Source organism: Pantherophis guttatus, chromosome 17 (assembly GCF_059756535.1).
Source record: "Pantherophis guttatus breed Tessera chromosome 17, ASM5975653v1, whole genome shotgun sequence".
NCBI lineage: Eukaryota > Metazoa > Chordata > Lepidosauria > Squamata > Colubridae > Pantherophis > Pantherophis guttatus.
Window position 1 is genome coordinate 9,496,617 of NC_142079.1, and position 17,307 is coordinate 9,513,923.

A 17,307-nucleotide genomic window follows, 5' to 3' on the forward strand; every position below is an offset into this window, starting at 1 on the left:
CACCCACTTGCTCCCACCCACCCCCCACTCATTCACACCCACCCACCCCGTACTCATTCCCCCCCACCACCCACCCACTCCGACTCCCACCCCTCAGTGACTCCCACCCCCCTCATTCCCTCCCACCCCCCTCACTGACTCCCATCCACTCATTCCCTCCCACCTCACCCACTCACTCCAGCCAAGGCTAGTCTGGGAAGAGCAGATTCCTATTATACACGCACATTCCTCCCCCTCCACGCACACACCCCCGTGGCTACTCAGCCCCGGGGAAGCGCGAGGGTCTTCTTAACCAGGGGTTGCATTCCCGCGACCTTCCCTTTTCCCTTCCATGCGGAGGCACAGCAGCAGCAGCTGCCAACCCTTTGGAGCTGAGTTCCCACGACCCTCCTTGACTCTTTTATTTTTCCCTCCTTCCCCACCCCCTTCCCACGGGGAATTAATTCAGGGGAGCGGGGCTCCGCGTTGGAAACGGTCCTCTGGACGTGCCCCGCTGGGAGTGGGAAGGGGGCGTTGGCCGGAGGCGTGTGTGGAAGGGGGTGGCTGGGTGGGTGGGCTCAATTCAAGCCCCGGTTCGTTTCATCCATGGGGGTCTTCAACCCAGCCCTTTATGAATGCGTGGCAAGGTCTCTGCGGTCAGGCCGGGCAGACGGGGGGGGGGGTTGCGGGCAAAGAAGGCAGAAGGGCGAAGAAAGGGTTGCAGCATCGGATGCCAGCCGCCAACATCTGGGGCATCGCTTTTTTATAGACTCTGCAGCCGGGAGACTGGAAAGCTTGAGCAAAGGAAGGTCGTGCGAACCCAAAGCGTCTGCAAGGAAGGTGGGGAGGGAGGAGAAAGCACCGTTTGAATCGTGTTTTACAAGAGGGGGGGAGGAAATAAATAAATAAATAAATAAATAAATAAATAAATGAATGAATGAATGAATGGGGCAGAGATTGCAAGGGCTGGGCACATCTGCTGATTTAGGGCAAACGCATTGAGCCCCTGGAGAAGGGATTTCCCCTGCAGCGCAAGGCTAGACGAATGGCACAATATATATATATATATGTAAATAAATAAATAAATAAATAAAAATCAATAGCACAGGGCGGGACTTCGGAATATTTATAGCCGCTGGCGCGTGGGGTGCGCTGGAAAAGCACTTTTTGCACGGTGCATCTGCTGAGCTAAGCAAGCTTCCCTATGGCATTTTGGAGGTTGACCTCCCTTGCAAACACCCCCCCACCACCACCACGCCGTTGCTTTCCCTGGATTGCCTTCTTTTTTAAAAAAAAAAAAAAATTAAAATTAAAATTAAAATGCATGATTGCTGAGCCCTGCAAAAGGTGCAAAAGAAGCCATTCGACCGAGAAAAAAAAAAAAAGAGATGGGGAGGGAGGAGAGAGCAAAGGAAGGAAGAGCCCGGGGCAGAGCGAGCGAGCGAACGCACGCCGGCGGAGGGAGGGGAGGCAAGCAAGCGGAACGGCGGCGTCTCTAGAGCGACGGGGGAAAACAAGCTAATAGCACGAAGGGGGCGGGGCAGGAGGAGGAGCAGGAGGGGGGGTCGATTCAGCCTGGGGCGCATGCGCGGGCGCGCGAGGAGGAGGAGATAAGGCAGGGCCAATCGGCGCGCTGCTTCTTGAATGGTGGTTGTCGCGCCCGGAAGCGGCTGCTCGGTGGGAGTTGAAGGTGCCGCTCGAGCCGCTGAGGGTGAGTTTTGGGTGGCTCTCCGGGACCGGATGTGGGGGGAGGGGCGCACTGGGCCGGAAGTGGGGAGCCCCAACCGGGCCCCTGAGGGTCTGGGGCGCGCGCGGGGCCTGGCGGGAGGACGGAGTATCTTTTAGGGGGGGGAGTAGTTGGGGAGGTGGACTTCAAGTCCCATCGGCCCCCCGTTTGAAACTCCCTGAGGAGGGATTGTGGGAGTTGTAGTCCGGAAAGTCTAAAAAAAAACAACAAAAAAAACCCCTGGCCTCTCTTTTAGCTGGGGATGATGGGTTTGAAAGCATGAACCTTCGGTGTGGGAAGAATAAGGGCAGGGGGAGAGGGGTTTAAGTTCTCCCCCCTCAGCCTTTGTGGGACTTCGGATCCCTTCCTCTTATCGGTCTACCTCGCAGGGTTGTTGTGTGGCATTTATCCCATTTGTATTAAAAAAAGTCCTCAACTTACAACCACTCGTTTAGGGACCAGTGGAAGTTACAAGGGCGTTGAAAAGAGTGACCCCAGGACCGTTTTTCATACTTAACGACCCCTGTAGCATCTCTATGGTCACGTGATCGAAATTGATGGTGCTTGTCAACTGATTCGTATTTATGACGGTCGCAGTGTCCCGGCCGGGAGGGGTCATGTGATCCCCTTTGGCAACTTCCTGACAAGCAGAGTCCATGGGGAAGTCAGGTTGTCACTTCACAACCGTGTTTACTCACTGAACTGCAGTGATTCGCTTGCCACCCCTGTGGCAAGAATGGTCGTAAAATGGGGCTCAGAACTCAACTGCCTTGCTTTTAGCCATAGAAATTTGGGGCTCGGTTGCGGTCGTAAGTCGAGGACTACCTGTACCTCGCATACAATGGTGATTCTGGACGTAGACATAATTTTTAAAAATCCAATACATAAGTGACACTGAAAGCAAGTTGCGAGAATTCGAAAGATAAAAATAGAAGTTAAAAACAAAATAGCTCCAGACCCAGAAAATTGGATAATATGATAATTGGGTGAAATGTGAGCTCTGTGGGTTTTCTGAAACCGGCCAAGCTGCCAAAGAAGCATTTTTGCCTTTTGTCCTATTTTATTGATATGCAGGGCAAATGTCTATGGAGCCTGGCTAGGTGGCTCAGTGGCTAAGATGCTGAGCTTGTCAATCAGAAAGGTCGACAGTTCGAATCCCTAGTTATAGGCCGCCTGCGTGAGCAGGGGGTTGGACTGGATGACCTCCAAGGTCCCTTCCAACTCTGTTACTGTTACTGAGATTCTCAGTCATCCAGGTCATAGTTATCCCAAAGGGGCTTTTTTTTTTTTCAAGAGGCAACTGGACTTCCTTGTTTTTCTCTGAAGATGTTTTGCTTCTCATCCAAGAAGCTTCTTCAGCTCCTGTCAAACATCTTCAAAGTGAAACGTCTTCAAAGAAAAAACAGAAAGGCCTCTTGGAAAAAAAAACACCTTTGGGATACAGGGCAAATGTTCTGGCTTTCTCTGAAATGTACTTTTTTGTTCTCATATCATAGACTTTCTTCTGAGGAGTCAGTGCAGCCTGCTGCTATCCGTCCTCAATGGCCTCTTAATGACACTGAAAATAAAGTTGGTTTGGTTTGGGGTTTATATTTGCACTAGATTAGAGTGGATTTAGAATAGAATAGAATTCTTTATTGGCCAAGTGTGATTGGACACCCAAGGAATTTGTCTCCGGTGCATAAATAGAATAGAATTTTTATTGGCCAAATGTGATTGGATACACAAGGAATTTGTCTTTGCATATGCTCACGGTGTACATAAAAGAAAAGATATATTGGTCAAGAATCATAAGGTACAACACTTAATGATAGTCATAGGGAACAAATAAGCAATCAAATCACATTAGGAAACAGTCAATATAAATCTTAAGGATACCAGCAACAAGGTTACAGACATACAGTCATAAGTGGGAGGAGATGGGTGATAGGAACGATGAGAAGATTAATAGTAATAGTAATGCAGATTTAGTAAATAGTTTAACAGTGTTGAGGGAATTATTTGTTGAGCAGAGTGATGGCGTTCGGGAAAAAACTGTCCTTGTGTCTAGTTGTTCTTGTGTGCAGAGCTCTATAGCGTCTTTTTGAGGGTTGGAGTTGAAACAGTTTATTTAGCTTGGTTTAAATTGCTTGACAAGTGACTGATCCATGTGTTTTAGTCTCTTTAAGAGACCATTATTTAAAGACAATGATGGCTTAATGGAATTTGTGGGTCAGTATAATGTGCAAACCCAGATAAATGGGTTAATTATTGAGTCAGGCCATGAGTGTGCTTAGCCTAATTGTTCCTACTGTGGAGTCCTTGGTGCTGTCTGATTTTGGTTGGTTGTAGATATTTCATTGCCTGTAAAAGGTATGTGGGGCAGGCTTTGGGAGACGGAGCAAAGAGAGATGCTGTCCAGGGAATAGTCAGATAAGAGGCAGTATAGCCTGCAGCTGCCAAATGGGTGGAAAGACTCAGAAGGGACCTTTCCTCATTTCTCGGACTTTCAGACGTGCAAGTTTGATGTCAGCTAGATAGGAAAAACTAAGATCATGGCATTTGGCCCTCACAACTCCTGGCAAATAGATGGGGAAGAAATGGAGGGAGTGAAAGATTTTATTTTCCTGGGGTCCAAGATCACCGCAGATGAGGACTGCAGCCAAGAAATTAAAAGGCGCTTGCTCCTGGGGAGGAAAGCTATGGCAAATCTAGACAGCGTACTAAAAAGCAGAGACATCACCCTGCCAACAAAAGTGCGTATAGTCAAGGTTATGGTTTTCCCAGTTGCAATGGATGGCTGTGAAAGTTGGACCATAAGGAAGGCTGAGCGCCAAAGAATGGAGGCCTTTGAACTCTGGTGCTGGAGAAGACTCCTGCGAGTCCCTTGGACTGCAAGGCGATCCAACCGGTCAGTCCTGGAGGAGATCAACCCTGACTGCTCTTTAGAAGGCCAGATCCTGAAGAGGAAACTCAAATCCTTTGGCCACCTAATGAGAAGGAAGGACTCCCTGGAGAGGAGCCTAATGCTGGGAAAGATTGAGGGCAAAAGAAGAAGGGGATGACAGAGAATAAAGTGGCTGGATGGAGTCACTGAAGCAGTCGGCCTGAGCTTAAATGGACTCCAGAGGATGGTAGAGGACACGAAGGCCTGGAGGAACGCTGTCCATGGGGTCGTGATGGGTCGGACACGACTTTGCAACTAACAACAACAAACATTGTAACTTGGAGCTATCATTAAATGAGCTGTTGTAAGTCAAGGACTACCTGTCATTTGAGAAGCTTCTGCCAGCTGGTGTAGGCTGTTCTGAATTACACGGATCTTTGTTACTATGTTCCTGATCTTGTGCCTACTTATTTGGGAATAAATCCAAGCGTGTAGAGGGCAGCTCGTTCTTGAACCAATAGGCAGAAAATTTTATTATGACCGCACAGTCCTATTCTGAGTTACAGTTATTTAAATTCTGGAGACCCTATTCCACTGTGGTTGTTTTTTTTTAAAAAAATATCATTTTGCCAAATAAATGATTTCTTGAAAACAGGTGCAGCTGCCTGTGTACTGTTACAGCTTTCACCATATGGAACAAATGTAATCTTTAGTTGCAAACACCTCAAGGCAACTGTGGCAATTTTCCCAAAGCAATTTTGGCTATAACAGGAAGATAATCTGTTTTCTTTGTTTGTTTGTTTTTGCTTTTTGTTTTCTCCTGGTAGTAAAACTTAAGGACATATTAAAGACTAATTGCTTTTTATCAGCAGACCTGGGTAGTCGTAGGTAAAGTTGCAGATAGGACTTTTTATTCTGTCTTTTGGATGGGACCAACCCAAGTATAATTAGGCGTATGAAAATAAATGCGTGGGTTTTGTGGCATCTTAACAAATTCATGATTGCATGAGCTATTCTGTTTCCTTAGACACAAAAAAGCAAAACAATTATAAATGAACTCTAGTCTACTGGGACTATGAGAGGAATACAAAATTGGTGGTAAAGGTCTAAATTAAAACTAGTTTCTTAGTCATATAGGAATCCAAAATTATAGGATTCTTATCAAGGAGATTGAACTAGACCTGTGATGAACTAGACCTATGGCATGCGTGCTCGAAGTGGCACGCGGAGCCATGTCACCTGGCATGCCAGCCATTGCCGCAGCCCAGCTCCACCACACATGTGCATGCGCCTCCCACCAGCCAACTGATCTTCAGGTCTCTGCGGCGCATGTGGGGGGGCGGGCGCATGCATGGGGGGGCACGTGCATTGCATTTTGGGTTTGCGTGTGCACGCATCCCCCATTTTGGACCTGGAAGGCCGCCTGCACCAACCTGAAAGCCAAAACGGGGTGCGGGGGCACCACGCGAGGCCCTCCTGCACCCTGTTTTGGGCCTGGAAAGCCCCGTGCACCCACCTGGAAGCCAAAACGGGGCACAGGGGGGCGCATGCATGGGGGGGCAGGGGAGCATGCACGGGGATGCACGCATATGTGCTGGGGATACTCATGCATGCGCGGGGCCGGGGCACATGCATGGGGTTGGGGCACATGTGTGGGGGGGGGCACTCGCATTGCATTTTGGGGTCCAGGCACGCATGTGTGCATTCGCGCCAGCGCACACTTTGGGCACTTGGCACTAGTGGTGGGTTGCTCCCAGTTTGGACCAGTTCTATAGAACCGGTAGTAAAATTGGCGGGAGGCTCCGCCCACTGACCCTGACGTCATCAGAAGCGATCTGGGCATGTGCGATCCCGGTTGCGAACCAGTAGTAAAGGTAAGTAGAACCCACCCCTGTTCAGCACCAAAACAGTTAACCATCACTGAACTAGACATTCATATGTCAATGAAAGAGGACTTTTTAATTATAACGTGTGGAGCTTTTCTGATAATATAGCTTAATACAGTTCATAAAAACGATCTTTTCATCTCGGTTGAGTGGAATTACTACCAAAGTGCAAGCATGAACCTCTTTTAATGAAATTTGTGTATATCTTCCGAAAATATTGTTCGGGTCGATGTAATATTTCTTAGATATTATTCTAAATAATTCTTGCGTTTTTAAATTCGGCCCATATTTGAAAGCCCAAGGACATTCACAGTTTTCCTAGGTGGGGAAAAATCTTTTAAGAAAACCCAGAACAAGCAACCTATAATAAAAGTTGCCTGTCCATAATGGTGGTGGGATAAACAATAGTTAGGTTGACCTCCCCGTAAACCATGATCTTCCAGCATTTTCCTAAGGCACAGTTGGCTGAAATCACATTGTGTTGAGCCCGTAAACCATGATTTACAAACCACAGTGCCCAGATTCATACCATGCTTAAGCTATTATATGCATTATCTACTTTTGTTGCTGCATGATTTGTGAAGAAGGAAATTTATACGGGCTATAAAAGTAATAAATAATGAAGTAATTCTGGCTCGTGTCAAAAGTTTATATGGCGTGAACGGTGAAATAAACATCAATATTCCAAAGGCTTTGAAAACAATAGCTCCCGTATATAGGTTTAAAAAGTATTCTTAGTCCCCCGAAAAGGAAATTAGAAATTAACATTGTGGAATAGTAACTTTATAAATGGATGAATATTTTATCCAGTTAAGCTACAAGCTAGCATGAATTCCAATGTTTTCTGCTCCTTTTCGGAAGAGTTCTTAAGCATAGTGTTGCTTCTAATTATCTCTACGCGTGCATATTTCAGCTGTTCTTTAGCACTTCATTCCAGTCTGCAATATTTATTCTGTACAATTTAGGGAATCAAATCACTTCCGCAGTGATCTGTCTTGTGAAGAGCACGGGTTTTGTAGGATTTTTTTTAAAAAAAAAATTCCAAAAGCATTTATACCAGGGGTGAAATCCTGCAGGTTCTGACAAGTTCTGGAGAACCGGTAGCGGAAATTTTGAGCAGTTTGGAGAACCAGCAAATACGACCTCTGGCTGGCCCCAGGGTGGGGTGGGAATGGAGATCTTGCAATATCCTTCCCCCCAGGAGTGAGGTGGGAATGGGGATTTTGCAGTACCCTTCCCCTGCCATGCCCACCAAGCCACACCCACCAAGCCACACCACATCCATCAAGCCACGCCCACAGAACCGGTAGTAAAAAAAAAATTGGATTTCACCACTGATTTATACTGCTGCCTTTTTGTCTCTCTATCCCTCAAAAAAATATGTTAACTGCAGCCTTTGCTGTGGATATATATCCCTAATAATAATAATAATAACAATCAACTCTCTATATTCATCACATGATTAGGAGATAGAGACCTATCCTGAGTGACCTCACCACATTATTTTTTTAAAAAAGTATGGGATGTTTCTCAGGGAGACATCTCCGGCTACAAGACGTGTGTCTTAGATGTTTAGGTGGAGGGAATTAATTTTCTTAATTTCTTTGCCAAGCTTGGCATCTTAAAGATGTGTGGACTTCAACTCCCAGAATTCCCCAGCCAGCATGTTGGAAGTTGAAAAACACTGTGCTAAACAATCGCATGCACTGGTTTGATCCCATCGGTAAAAAACACTTGTGGTTGGTTTTTTTTTTCCCCCTCCCTTTTCATTTGGAGGAAGGCTTAAAAAAAATCAAAACCCTGCTGCGTTTTTTTTTTTTTACAATAAAAACTTAACCTGCCGCTGTTCTCTATTCTATTCAAATAGGGCATTTTGCATTGGTTAGGCAACTAACTGGCAACTCCAGGCGCTGAATAGATTTCAATTATTATAACAATGTTAAGCTGTCATGTTTTTAACAGATCTATATAAAGCTAATCACTTAGAATAAATAAAAAAACGGAGCAAGGGGGCGATAATAAGAAGCAGCGATGCGAGGCAGACAAAATATTGGAAATGTCAGCATTAATGTAGCCGTCACTCTTTGATTTATCTCTCATTCTTGTCTGGTCTTTTTGTGGCGGCTTCTGCGAGCATGTCATTTATAATGACTTCTTTAGAGCTTTGTTGTCATCTTTTAAGAATTGAGGTTGAGTTTAAAGGTGCTTTAAACATTGCTGGTTTCTAATCCAGTTGCACAAGGGGGGCAGGTTTATTTATTTATTTATTTTTAAAAGGCATGACTGTGGCTTCCCATAACCTGATTGTCACAGTAGATGGCAGCACCTGTCTGACCTTGGAAGATAAACACGGTTAACGTTTAAGGTGAAGGAGCTGTTGTGGTCCACCGGCAGCCTGAAGAGCTGGCAGCAGAGTTGGACAGCGAGGAGGCTGGGGAGGACAATGGGCCAGTCCTGGAGTCTGGGGAAGGCTCTGCGTCGGAGGCAGAGATGGGGCCAGGGCCATCTGAGAGTTATGTGCTGACTCCGAAGCTTCCAGAGTCTGACGTCAGCGAGGCAGAGGAACAGGGGGAGCCTTTTCCCGGTGCACGCATGCGCAGAGCTGCCAGAGGGCAAGAACAGTTAAGCCAAAAGGGGCGACTCGGAAGTAAGGCTTGGAGATGATTGGCCTCTCCCATAAGACATAAAGGAGGAGCAAAGGCACGTGAGCCTTTGCAGGAAGCAACTTTGTTCGTTCTGGTCGGTTTAAATTCTGAAGCTCCATTTTTGACTCTGTGCTCCGTGTGGCCTTGCAAAGCTAATTGCCAATTAGGTCTTTGGCAGCGTGTCAAGGGAGATAAAGGTGGGTGCTTCTCAGCCTTATTCCGAAGGACCGTGGCAGACTTCTGTCAGACTCTTTACAAACTATTTATGACTCGTTACAGGCTGTGAATGAACAGAATTCACAGCCGTTGAAATAAAAAGAGGGTTTTTGGGACTAATTGTGTGCTTTTTACTGTCTCAGGAAGCCTAGGTCAGAACAGGAGCTCCTGGAAATTATACCAGAATTGTAAGCTAAACTTAAGAAGAAAACTCCCTAAAGAAAGCAATGTCTACCTATTATGAATCCATATAGATCTTTGAAACCCTTGGGCTGTTCACGAAACTCAAGTTTATTTTTCATCCAGATGCAAGTTGATGTTCCTCAATCAACGGTGGTGGTAGAGAAGACAGGGCATACCTGGCGTAATTAACATACAACATGGCTTGCTTGCTTGCTTGCTTATTTTCAGGATGCTGTTCCTGAAAGAGGTCCCACTCCGGTGTAATGTTTTGTGAGTTGAGTTTAACACAACTCCTCCTTTTGAGCAGACTGGTAGACCTTTGGTCGCCACGATGTAAAAAAGATGAGACTTGAGTGCAGAGAAGAGCAAAGATGATGATGAGGGGACTGGAGGCTAAAACATATGAAGAACGGTTGCAGGAACTGGGTATGTCTAGTTTAATGAAAAGAAGGACCAGGGGAGATATGATAGCAGCAGGGTGGATTTGATTTAAATCGAGTTGATTTAAATCACAATTTAAATCATGATTTAAATCACTAGTAAAAAGGCTTGATTTAAATCAACTCGATTTAAATCATAATTTCTAAAGAGCAACTATCATCTCTGCTACTCCTTTGACCCGCTGTTGACTCACCGATAGTCCCAGTGTTGCAGAATATACAGTCTCCTGCTATATAACTAAGCTCCATTTCATGCTGAATAAACTAAATTATGTATGTATCTTAAATAGAAAACTATCTTACGATACATTTTTACCCCAAAAGTTTTTTATTAAAATAAATTCGATAAAAATAAAAAAAAAAATCAAATTTAAATCAAAAAAATCCAATTTAAATCAAAAAAATCAATTTAAATCAAAAAAATCCGATTTTTTTGATTTTTTTTAAAAAATCATTGATTTTTATCCACCCTGGTTTCCAGTGTCTTTCTCCCCCACTTGGAACTGAACCCAGTGTCAGAGTTCCAAGTAACACCCCCAACGAAATAAACCTCCGAGGCTTGAGTTTTCTCAAAGTTACGTTTTATTAGAGATGTCATATTGGCACATCACACGGTCCAATCAAAGCACCGTCCCAACTGGAGATGCCTCCCAGTCGCAGCCCTCCAGGTGCAGGGCAAGATGTCCTTGACTTTCCGAGAAAGGAATGTTATTATGACTATATATCACTCTTGTTCCATACAATCCCCGCCTCCCAGTTTCCCACAGTAGTATAATGTGGCAGGTCTGAAGGCCTAATGTTGTGATAGCGAACCTATTTATTTATTTATTTATTTGATTTGATTTCTATACCGCCCTACTCCCGAAAGACTCAGGGCGGTGCACAGCCAAACAATAAAACACATACATACAAAATTTAAAAGTAGAATAAAATCAAATTAAATAATTTTGGCCCCGACAGATTTAAAACCCCAAACTTTTAAAACCAATTTAAAATTGAGTGTATAAAATACTAAAAGATATTTAAAAATTAAAAATCTTTTATAAAAGAGGGAGAAAATTAGGCCAGGCCCGCCTGGTGAAATAGTAAGGTCTTTAAAGCGCGGCGGAAGGTGCGCAGATCCGGGATCCTCTGTATCTCGCAGGGCCTTCTCTCTGGGCCCGCAAGCTGTCGCCCCAGCTCAGCTCTGTTGCGTGCCTCCCGCCGGCAAGCTGGTCTTTGGGTCAGTGCCGCACAGTGTCTTTGGGGTGTGTGCAAGGGGCTGCGCGTGCATGCCGGGGAGATATACATATGCACAGGGCGCACACAGATCTTGAAGGGGAGAAGCCGAGTTCTTAGCATAGGCGTGGGAAGTGATCCCTTTTCCCCCCACCCTCCCTCTGCAGCCGTACTCTTAGGCTCATAAAAGTAATTTAATTTGTTTTCAATAAAACCGCTTGATCATCGCTCACCGGGGCAAGGTTAAGTCAATTATTCCGAGCTGCTTGGAGTTCAGCGATTGATTTCTTTCAAACCCTGCATCTCTGCGTTCTGGAAAGCTCTTGATACAGCCGATCTCTTTCTGTTTGGGCGACGTACGGGTGATTGTTTCAGTTACTCGCATCTTAATCCTTCTTTTGCACTTGGAAGGAAATGAAAGCGCACGCCGGTGTGTTATTACAAGGTACCATTCCCAGTGGGGCAGCGTGGAAAAGACTTAAGCCTCCTTGCTAGGCTCCAATCTGAAAGGAATGTGGGTCACACCATTCACACGTGGCCAGAATCTGTAAACCTGGTTTGGTAACGACAGGAGCGAAGTATAGCTAGTTCTTGACTACTCTGTTTCCCCAAAAATAAGACCCAACCAGAAAATAAGCCCTAGCATGATTTTTCAGGATGCTCGTAATATAAGCTCTATCTCCAAAATAAGCCTCAGTTAAAGATTGTCAGCCAGATGGATGCATTTAGTACCGTATTTCCACCAAAATTAGACCTAACCAGAAATAAACCCTAATGCGTCTTTTGGAGCAAAAATTAATATAAGACCCGATTTTATTTTCGGGGAAACACAGTATCATAATTTTGACCATAATTGAGCCCAACATTTATGTTGCCAAGCGAGGCAGTTTGTTAGGTGAATTTGACCCCCATTGTATGACTTTTCTGGCCACCGTTGTTAAGTGAATCATGGCACTTGTTAAGCTAGCGAGACGGTTGTTAAGTGAATCTGGCTTCCCCATTGAATTTGCTTGTCAAAAATCACACGATCCTGGGACACGGTAACCGTCACAAATGCGAATCACTTGCCAAGCGTTTGAATTTTGATCACGGGGATGCGGCAACGGTCGTAAGTGTGAAAAACGGTCATAAGTCAGTTTTTTTCAGCCACATCGTAACTTTGAACGGTCACTAAATGAAGTGTCATAAGTCGAGGACTACTTGGGTTTAAAGGTAAAGCTGCCTTAATCCAGGCTGGACTCCAGGAGCTCAGAAAAATAACTTGATCCAACACCTTTACCTGACTAACAGTGCCAAAAATTAAACCTGGATTTGGACATTTGGGGCAGACTTGGTGGTTCACCTCTGAAGTATAATTTTTCGGGCACCAAGGTCTGACTTGAAATAGTAAAGAGAATTATTCTAGAATTATTTCTTTGATGATTCAACACACCATTTATACACAGTACCAAACATACCTTAAAGCTTGCACGCTTGATACCCTGATTCCCCTAAAATAAGACATCCCCTGATAATAAGCCCAATCGGGCTTTTGAGCACATGCGCTAAAATAAGCCCCCCCCCCCAAAATAAGGCCTCCCCTAAAATATTTAAGCACATGCGCAGCTGGTCCCCGCCATTTCCTCTGGTTAGGGTTAGGGAGACAGAGCTGGAAATCAGGTAAGACGGCAAGAGGAGCCCCATCCAGTGGTAGGTTCCTCCCGGTTCTGCCGAGCCGGTAGCGGTGACAATATGACGTCACCGAACCAGTTCTGCCCCCCTCACCCCCCCACTGTGTTATTCTTACCTTTTATTTGGCCCCACCCCCAATCTGTTGCTGCTCCTGAGTCCCAGCTGATGGGCTAGAAGGAAAAACTGTTTAAACTCTTGCCGCGGGGCTTCAAAGGGCCGCCCTACAGCTGATCAGTGGTAAAAGGCAGTTTGGTGGTAGACCTGTGCCTCCAAAAACAAATGAGTAGACCGGTGCCTGCAAAAATAAATGGGTAGAACAGTGCATGCAAAAATAAATGGGTAGACCAGTACAGCTCTGCAAGCAGTTAAAAGCCTGGTAGACCAGTACCGCTGCTAAATCCTAAAGAATTGTCACATGACCATCAAGCCACGCCCACAAAATAAGCCACTCCCACAGAGCCAGTAATAAAAAAATTTCGAACCCACCCCTGACCCCATCTTGTTCCATGCGCCCCAAAATAATAAGACCTCCCTGAAAATAAGGCCAAGCGCTTATTTCGAGGTTCAAAAAAATATAAGACAGGGTCTTATTTTCGGGAAGACACGGTAGTTTCTTCAGTTATCACAATTTTTTTTTTTAAATTTGATTTATATGCCGCCCTTCTCCGGAGACTCAGGGCGGCTTATAATGCGCTAAGCAATAGCCTTCATCCTTTTGTATATTTACACAAAGTCAGCTTATTGCCCCCACAACTGGGTCCTCAATTTACCTACCTTAGAAAGGATGGAAGGCTAGGTCAACCTTGAGCCTGGTGAGATTTGAACCTGCAGTAATTGCAGGCAGCTGGTCTTAATAACAATTAAACGCTGCAGATCTTTGGTTACCAGCCCACCGTACAGGCAGTCTTCAACTTACGACCACAACTGAGCCCCAGACTTCTGTTGCTAAGGGAGACGTTTCTCAGGTGAGTTTTCCCTGTTTTGCGACTTTTCTGGACACCGTCATTAAGCGGACCGCAGTAGTTGTTAAGTTAGCGGCACAGTTGTTAAGTGAACCTGGCTTCCCCCTTGACTTTTGCTTGTCAGACGGTCGCAACGGGGGAGTTACGTGCCACCCCCACCCCAGGGACATTGCAACGGTTGTAAATGCGAATCAGTTGCCAAGCATCCGATGGATGTCAATCACGTGTCCGTGGGGGATGCTGCAATGGTCACAAGTGTGAAAAAACGATCCTAGGTCACTTTTTTCAGTGTCGTTACATCTTTGAACGGTCACTAAATGAACCGTTGTAAGTAGAGGACTACCTGGAGTGTGTAATAGGATCACAAACCAGGATGAACTTTCAATTTCCGAGTCTCTAATCAGCTGTCCGTGTTTCATTTGCAGCAGGCAGCGGGAAGGATGACCTTTGACTGACCATCTCTGCAACGGAAGCTCAGCTTTTCCCCCATGTGCATTCTTTTCTTTAAGTTTGACCCACGTCCTGTGTCCAAAAATGCCTACAGGTAATGTGCAAATTCCGCTTCACCCTCTCTTGTTGATATGCTTGTTGTCACTCTTCCTAGAGTTTGGAAATCCATTGTGGCTGTTGTAACCCAGTATTATGGCCCGTCAACAGCCTGTGCAGCTAGTAGCTGATTCAGACAGCGAGGAGGCTGGTGTGGTGCTGCGCAAGCAGCCTGTGTAGCTGGCACTCGAGTCAGACAATGAGGAGGCTGGAGAAGATGTGGTGCCAGAGGCGGGGATTCAGCCAAGGCCTTCAGAACCTCCAGAAGCTCCCATAAGTGAAGAGGAAGAAGAGGAGAAGCCTCTTCTCGATGCACAGGTGCACAGAACTGCCAAAAGGCAGGAATGGCTCCTCAGGAGGAGGTCTCCTCGAGAGTAAAGCTTGGGGCTAATTGGCCACTCCCTTAACTTATTAAAGGAAGGACGACAACTGAGGCAATTTGCAGGGAACAACTTCGTTCACCCTCCTTCGCGTCTGGATCTTAGTTCTCATTAACTGTTTCCTGCAAATTGCTTTTGGGCTTTCTGCCAATCATAGTAAGATTACGATTATTTATTCTTTGGATTCTTGTAGGCTGTTAAGAAAGTTAATTAACAGCCTTTGTTTGAAAAAGACTGATTTAATTTAGTAAACTAAGGTTTGTACAGACTTTGTGTCAGGAATGACTAGCACATATGTGCGAGGGGAACCTTTACCTTTAAAGGGAATCCATTTTTTTTTAACCCAGTGCCAAGGCATCAGCATTAGAATTGACTGTGAACCGTAGATAAAGGAACTGTGTGCAAACGACGAGGGGGGAAAAATGCAAATATAGATAACAAAGCTTAAATCTCTTTTATTTATTTATTTTTTTGTTCCATAAAACCAGCCTTGTGACACAGAACATACTGGTCCGTCATTCCTTTATCTATTCAGGCGGTGCAGAAATCCAAGCGCAGACTTTCGAGATCAACCCTCCTTTAAAAGCTCCGTGTTCCATTTACTGTATCTGCAGCAAAATATGTAAAGCCCTCCATGGCTTAAAGACCCAGTGCCTTCGGTTTTATACACTTGCGTAAAGATCTAGCAGGAATAATGTTGTAAGGGGAGTTTGCCAGGATTAAGGATGTAGCAGCTGGAGGGGGAGAGAGAGAGAGAGAGAGCGCAGATATTCTTGCACCCCAATTACAGCTACAGGTAATCCACGATTTACAACAGTTTGCTTAGTGACCGATCAAAGTTACAACGGCGCTGAAAAAAGTGACTATTTCTCACACTTAAGGACGAGGTCGGTAAAAGGAGGAGCCAGATTGTTGGAGGCAGGATGCTGACTCTGTAAAACTGCTTAGAGAGGGATGTGAAGCACTGTGAAGCGGTATAGAAGTCTAAGTGCTATTGCTCGCTCCTTCCTTCCTTCCTTCCTTCCTTCCTTCCTTCCTTCCTTCCTTCCTTCCTTCCTTCCTTCCTTCCTTCCTTCCTTCCTTCCTTCCTTCCTTCCTGCACAGTAGTTAAAATACAGCATTGTAGGCTGATTCTGCCCACTGCTAGGAGTTCGATCCTGACCGGCTCAAGGTTGACTCAGCCTTCCGTCATTCCAAGGTCAGTAAAATGAGGACCCAGATTCTTGGGGGCAATAGACTGACTCTGTAAACCGCTTAGAGAGGGCTGGAAAGCACTGTGAAGCAGTATAGAAGTCTAAGTGCTATTGCTCTTCCTTTCCTTCCCTTCCCTTCCCTTCCCTTCCCTTCCCTTCCCTTCCCTTCCCTTCCCTTCCCTTCCCTTCCCTTCCCTTCCCTTTCCCTCCCTTCCCTTCCCTTCCCTTCCCTTTCCCTCCCTTCCCTGCACAGTGGTTAAAATGCAGTATTGTAGGCTGATTCTGCCCACTGCCAGCAGTTCGATCCTGACCGGCTCAAGGTTGACTCAGCCTTCCATCCGTCCGAGGTGGGTAAAATGAGGACCCAGATTGTTGGGGGTAAGAGGCTGACTCTGTAAAACCGCTTAGAGAGGGCTGTAGAAGCACTGTGAATCGATATATAAGTCTAAGCACTAAGTGCTAAAACTCACTTAACAGCTTTCTTCCTTAGCAATGGAAATGTTCAGCTCAGTTTTTGGTCGTAAGTCGAGGACTGCCTGTACCGGCTCATACCGGCTCGTTGGTGGAGCTACTGAGTTGTAATTAGGCCACATCCGGTGCCTTCCGTGTTCCCTCCTCTGTAACAGTCTCTATTTGTCATGCTGTAAATAAATGCCTCTCATTTCAACGTTGCTCCTGTTTGCAGAGACTGTCATAAATCCAATTTTGGTAATACAAATTGCTGCTGTTTGTAAATATAGGTTTTATGTTTCAGAGCTATAATCTCATAATCTTTTTTTTTTTTTTTATGGAACTGAATTATATCACAGGAAATTGCCTCGGCAGTACGGATTCTTGAGTTTCCATCTACACACACACACACACACACACAGAGAGAGAGAGAGAGAGAGAGAGAGAGAGAGAGTCAGAAGTTGCATAAATCTTTGTACAGCTTGTTTTGAAGTTCTTATAAATTACTTAGAGAATCTGATTTTTGCTGTGGCTGATTTTGGATGAGGCTGCCTTAAAGATGGGTGCTTTCCCCAGTGTGTATCTGAATCAGCAGCCACCCCTTAAAAGTGGTTTATCAACAGGCACAAATCAGGGGTGAAATCCAGCAGGTTCTGGCAGGTTCTGGAGAACCGGTAACGGAAATTTTGAGCAGTTCGGAGAACCAGTAGCAGAAATTTTGAGTAGTTTGGAGAACCGGCAAATGCCACCTCTGGCTGGCCCCAGAGTGGGATGGGAATTGGGGATTTTGCAATATCCTTCCCCCAGGAATGGGGAGGGAATGGTGATCTTGCAGTATCCTTCCCACAGGAGTGAGGTGGAAATGGGGATTTTGCAGTATCCTTCCCCCAGGAGTGGGGTGGAAATGGGGATTTTGCAGTATCCTTCCCCTGGAGTGGGGAGTGAA

General features: G+C 45.5%; 1 protein-coding gene across 2 annotated transcripts in view; it reads left to right on the plus strand.

Annotated features, from left to right (window-relative positions):
- Positions 1–1,556: 1,556 nt before the first annotated feature.
- Positions 1,557–17,307, plus strand: part of TANGO2 (transport and golgi organization 2 homolog) — a 61,998-nt gene continuing 46,247 nt past the window's right edge. For both annotated transcript variants that reach the window (XM_087880255.1, XM_087880256.1), the window contains exons 1-2: positions 1,557–1,690; positions 14,218–14,330. In XM_087880255.1, the coding sequence (XP_087736381.1) occupies positions 14,281–14,330 (50 nt within the window). In that variant the 5' untranslated portion in view covers positions 1,557–1,690; positions 14,218–14,280. The remainder of the gene's footprint in view (positions 1,691–14,217; positions 14,331–17,307) is intronic.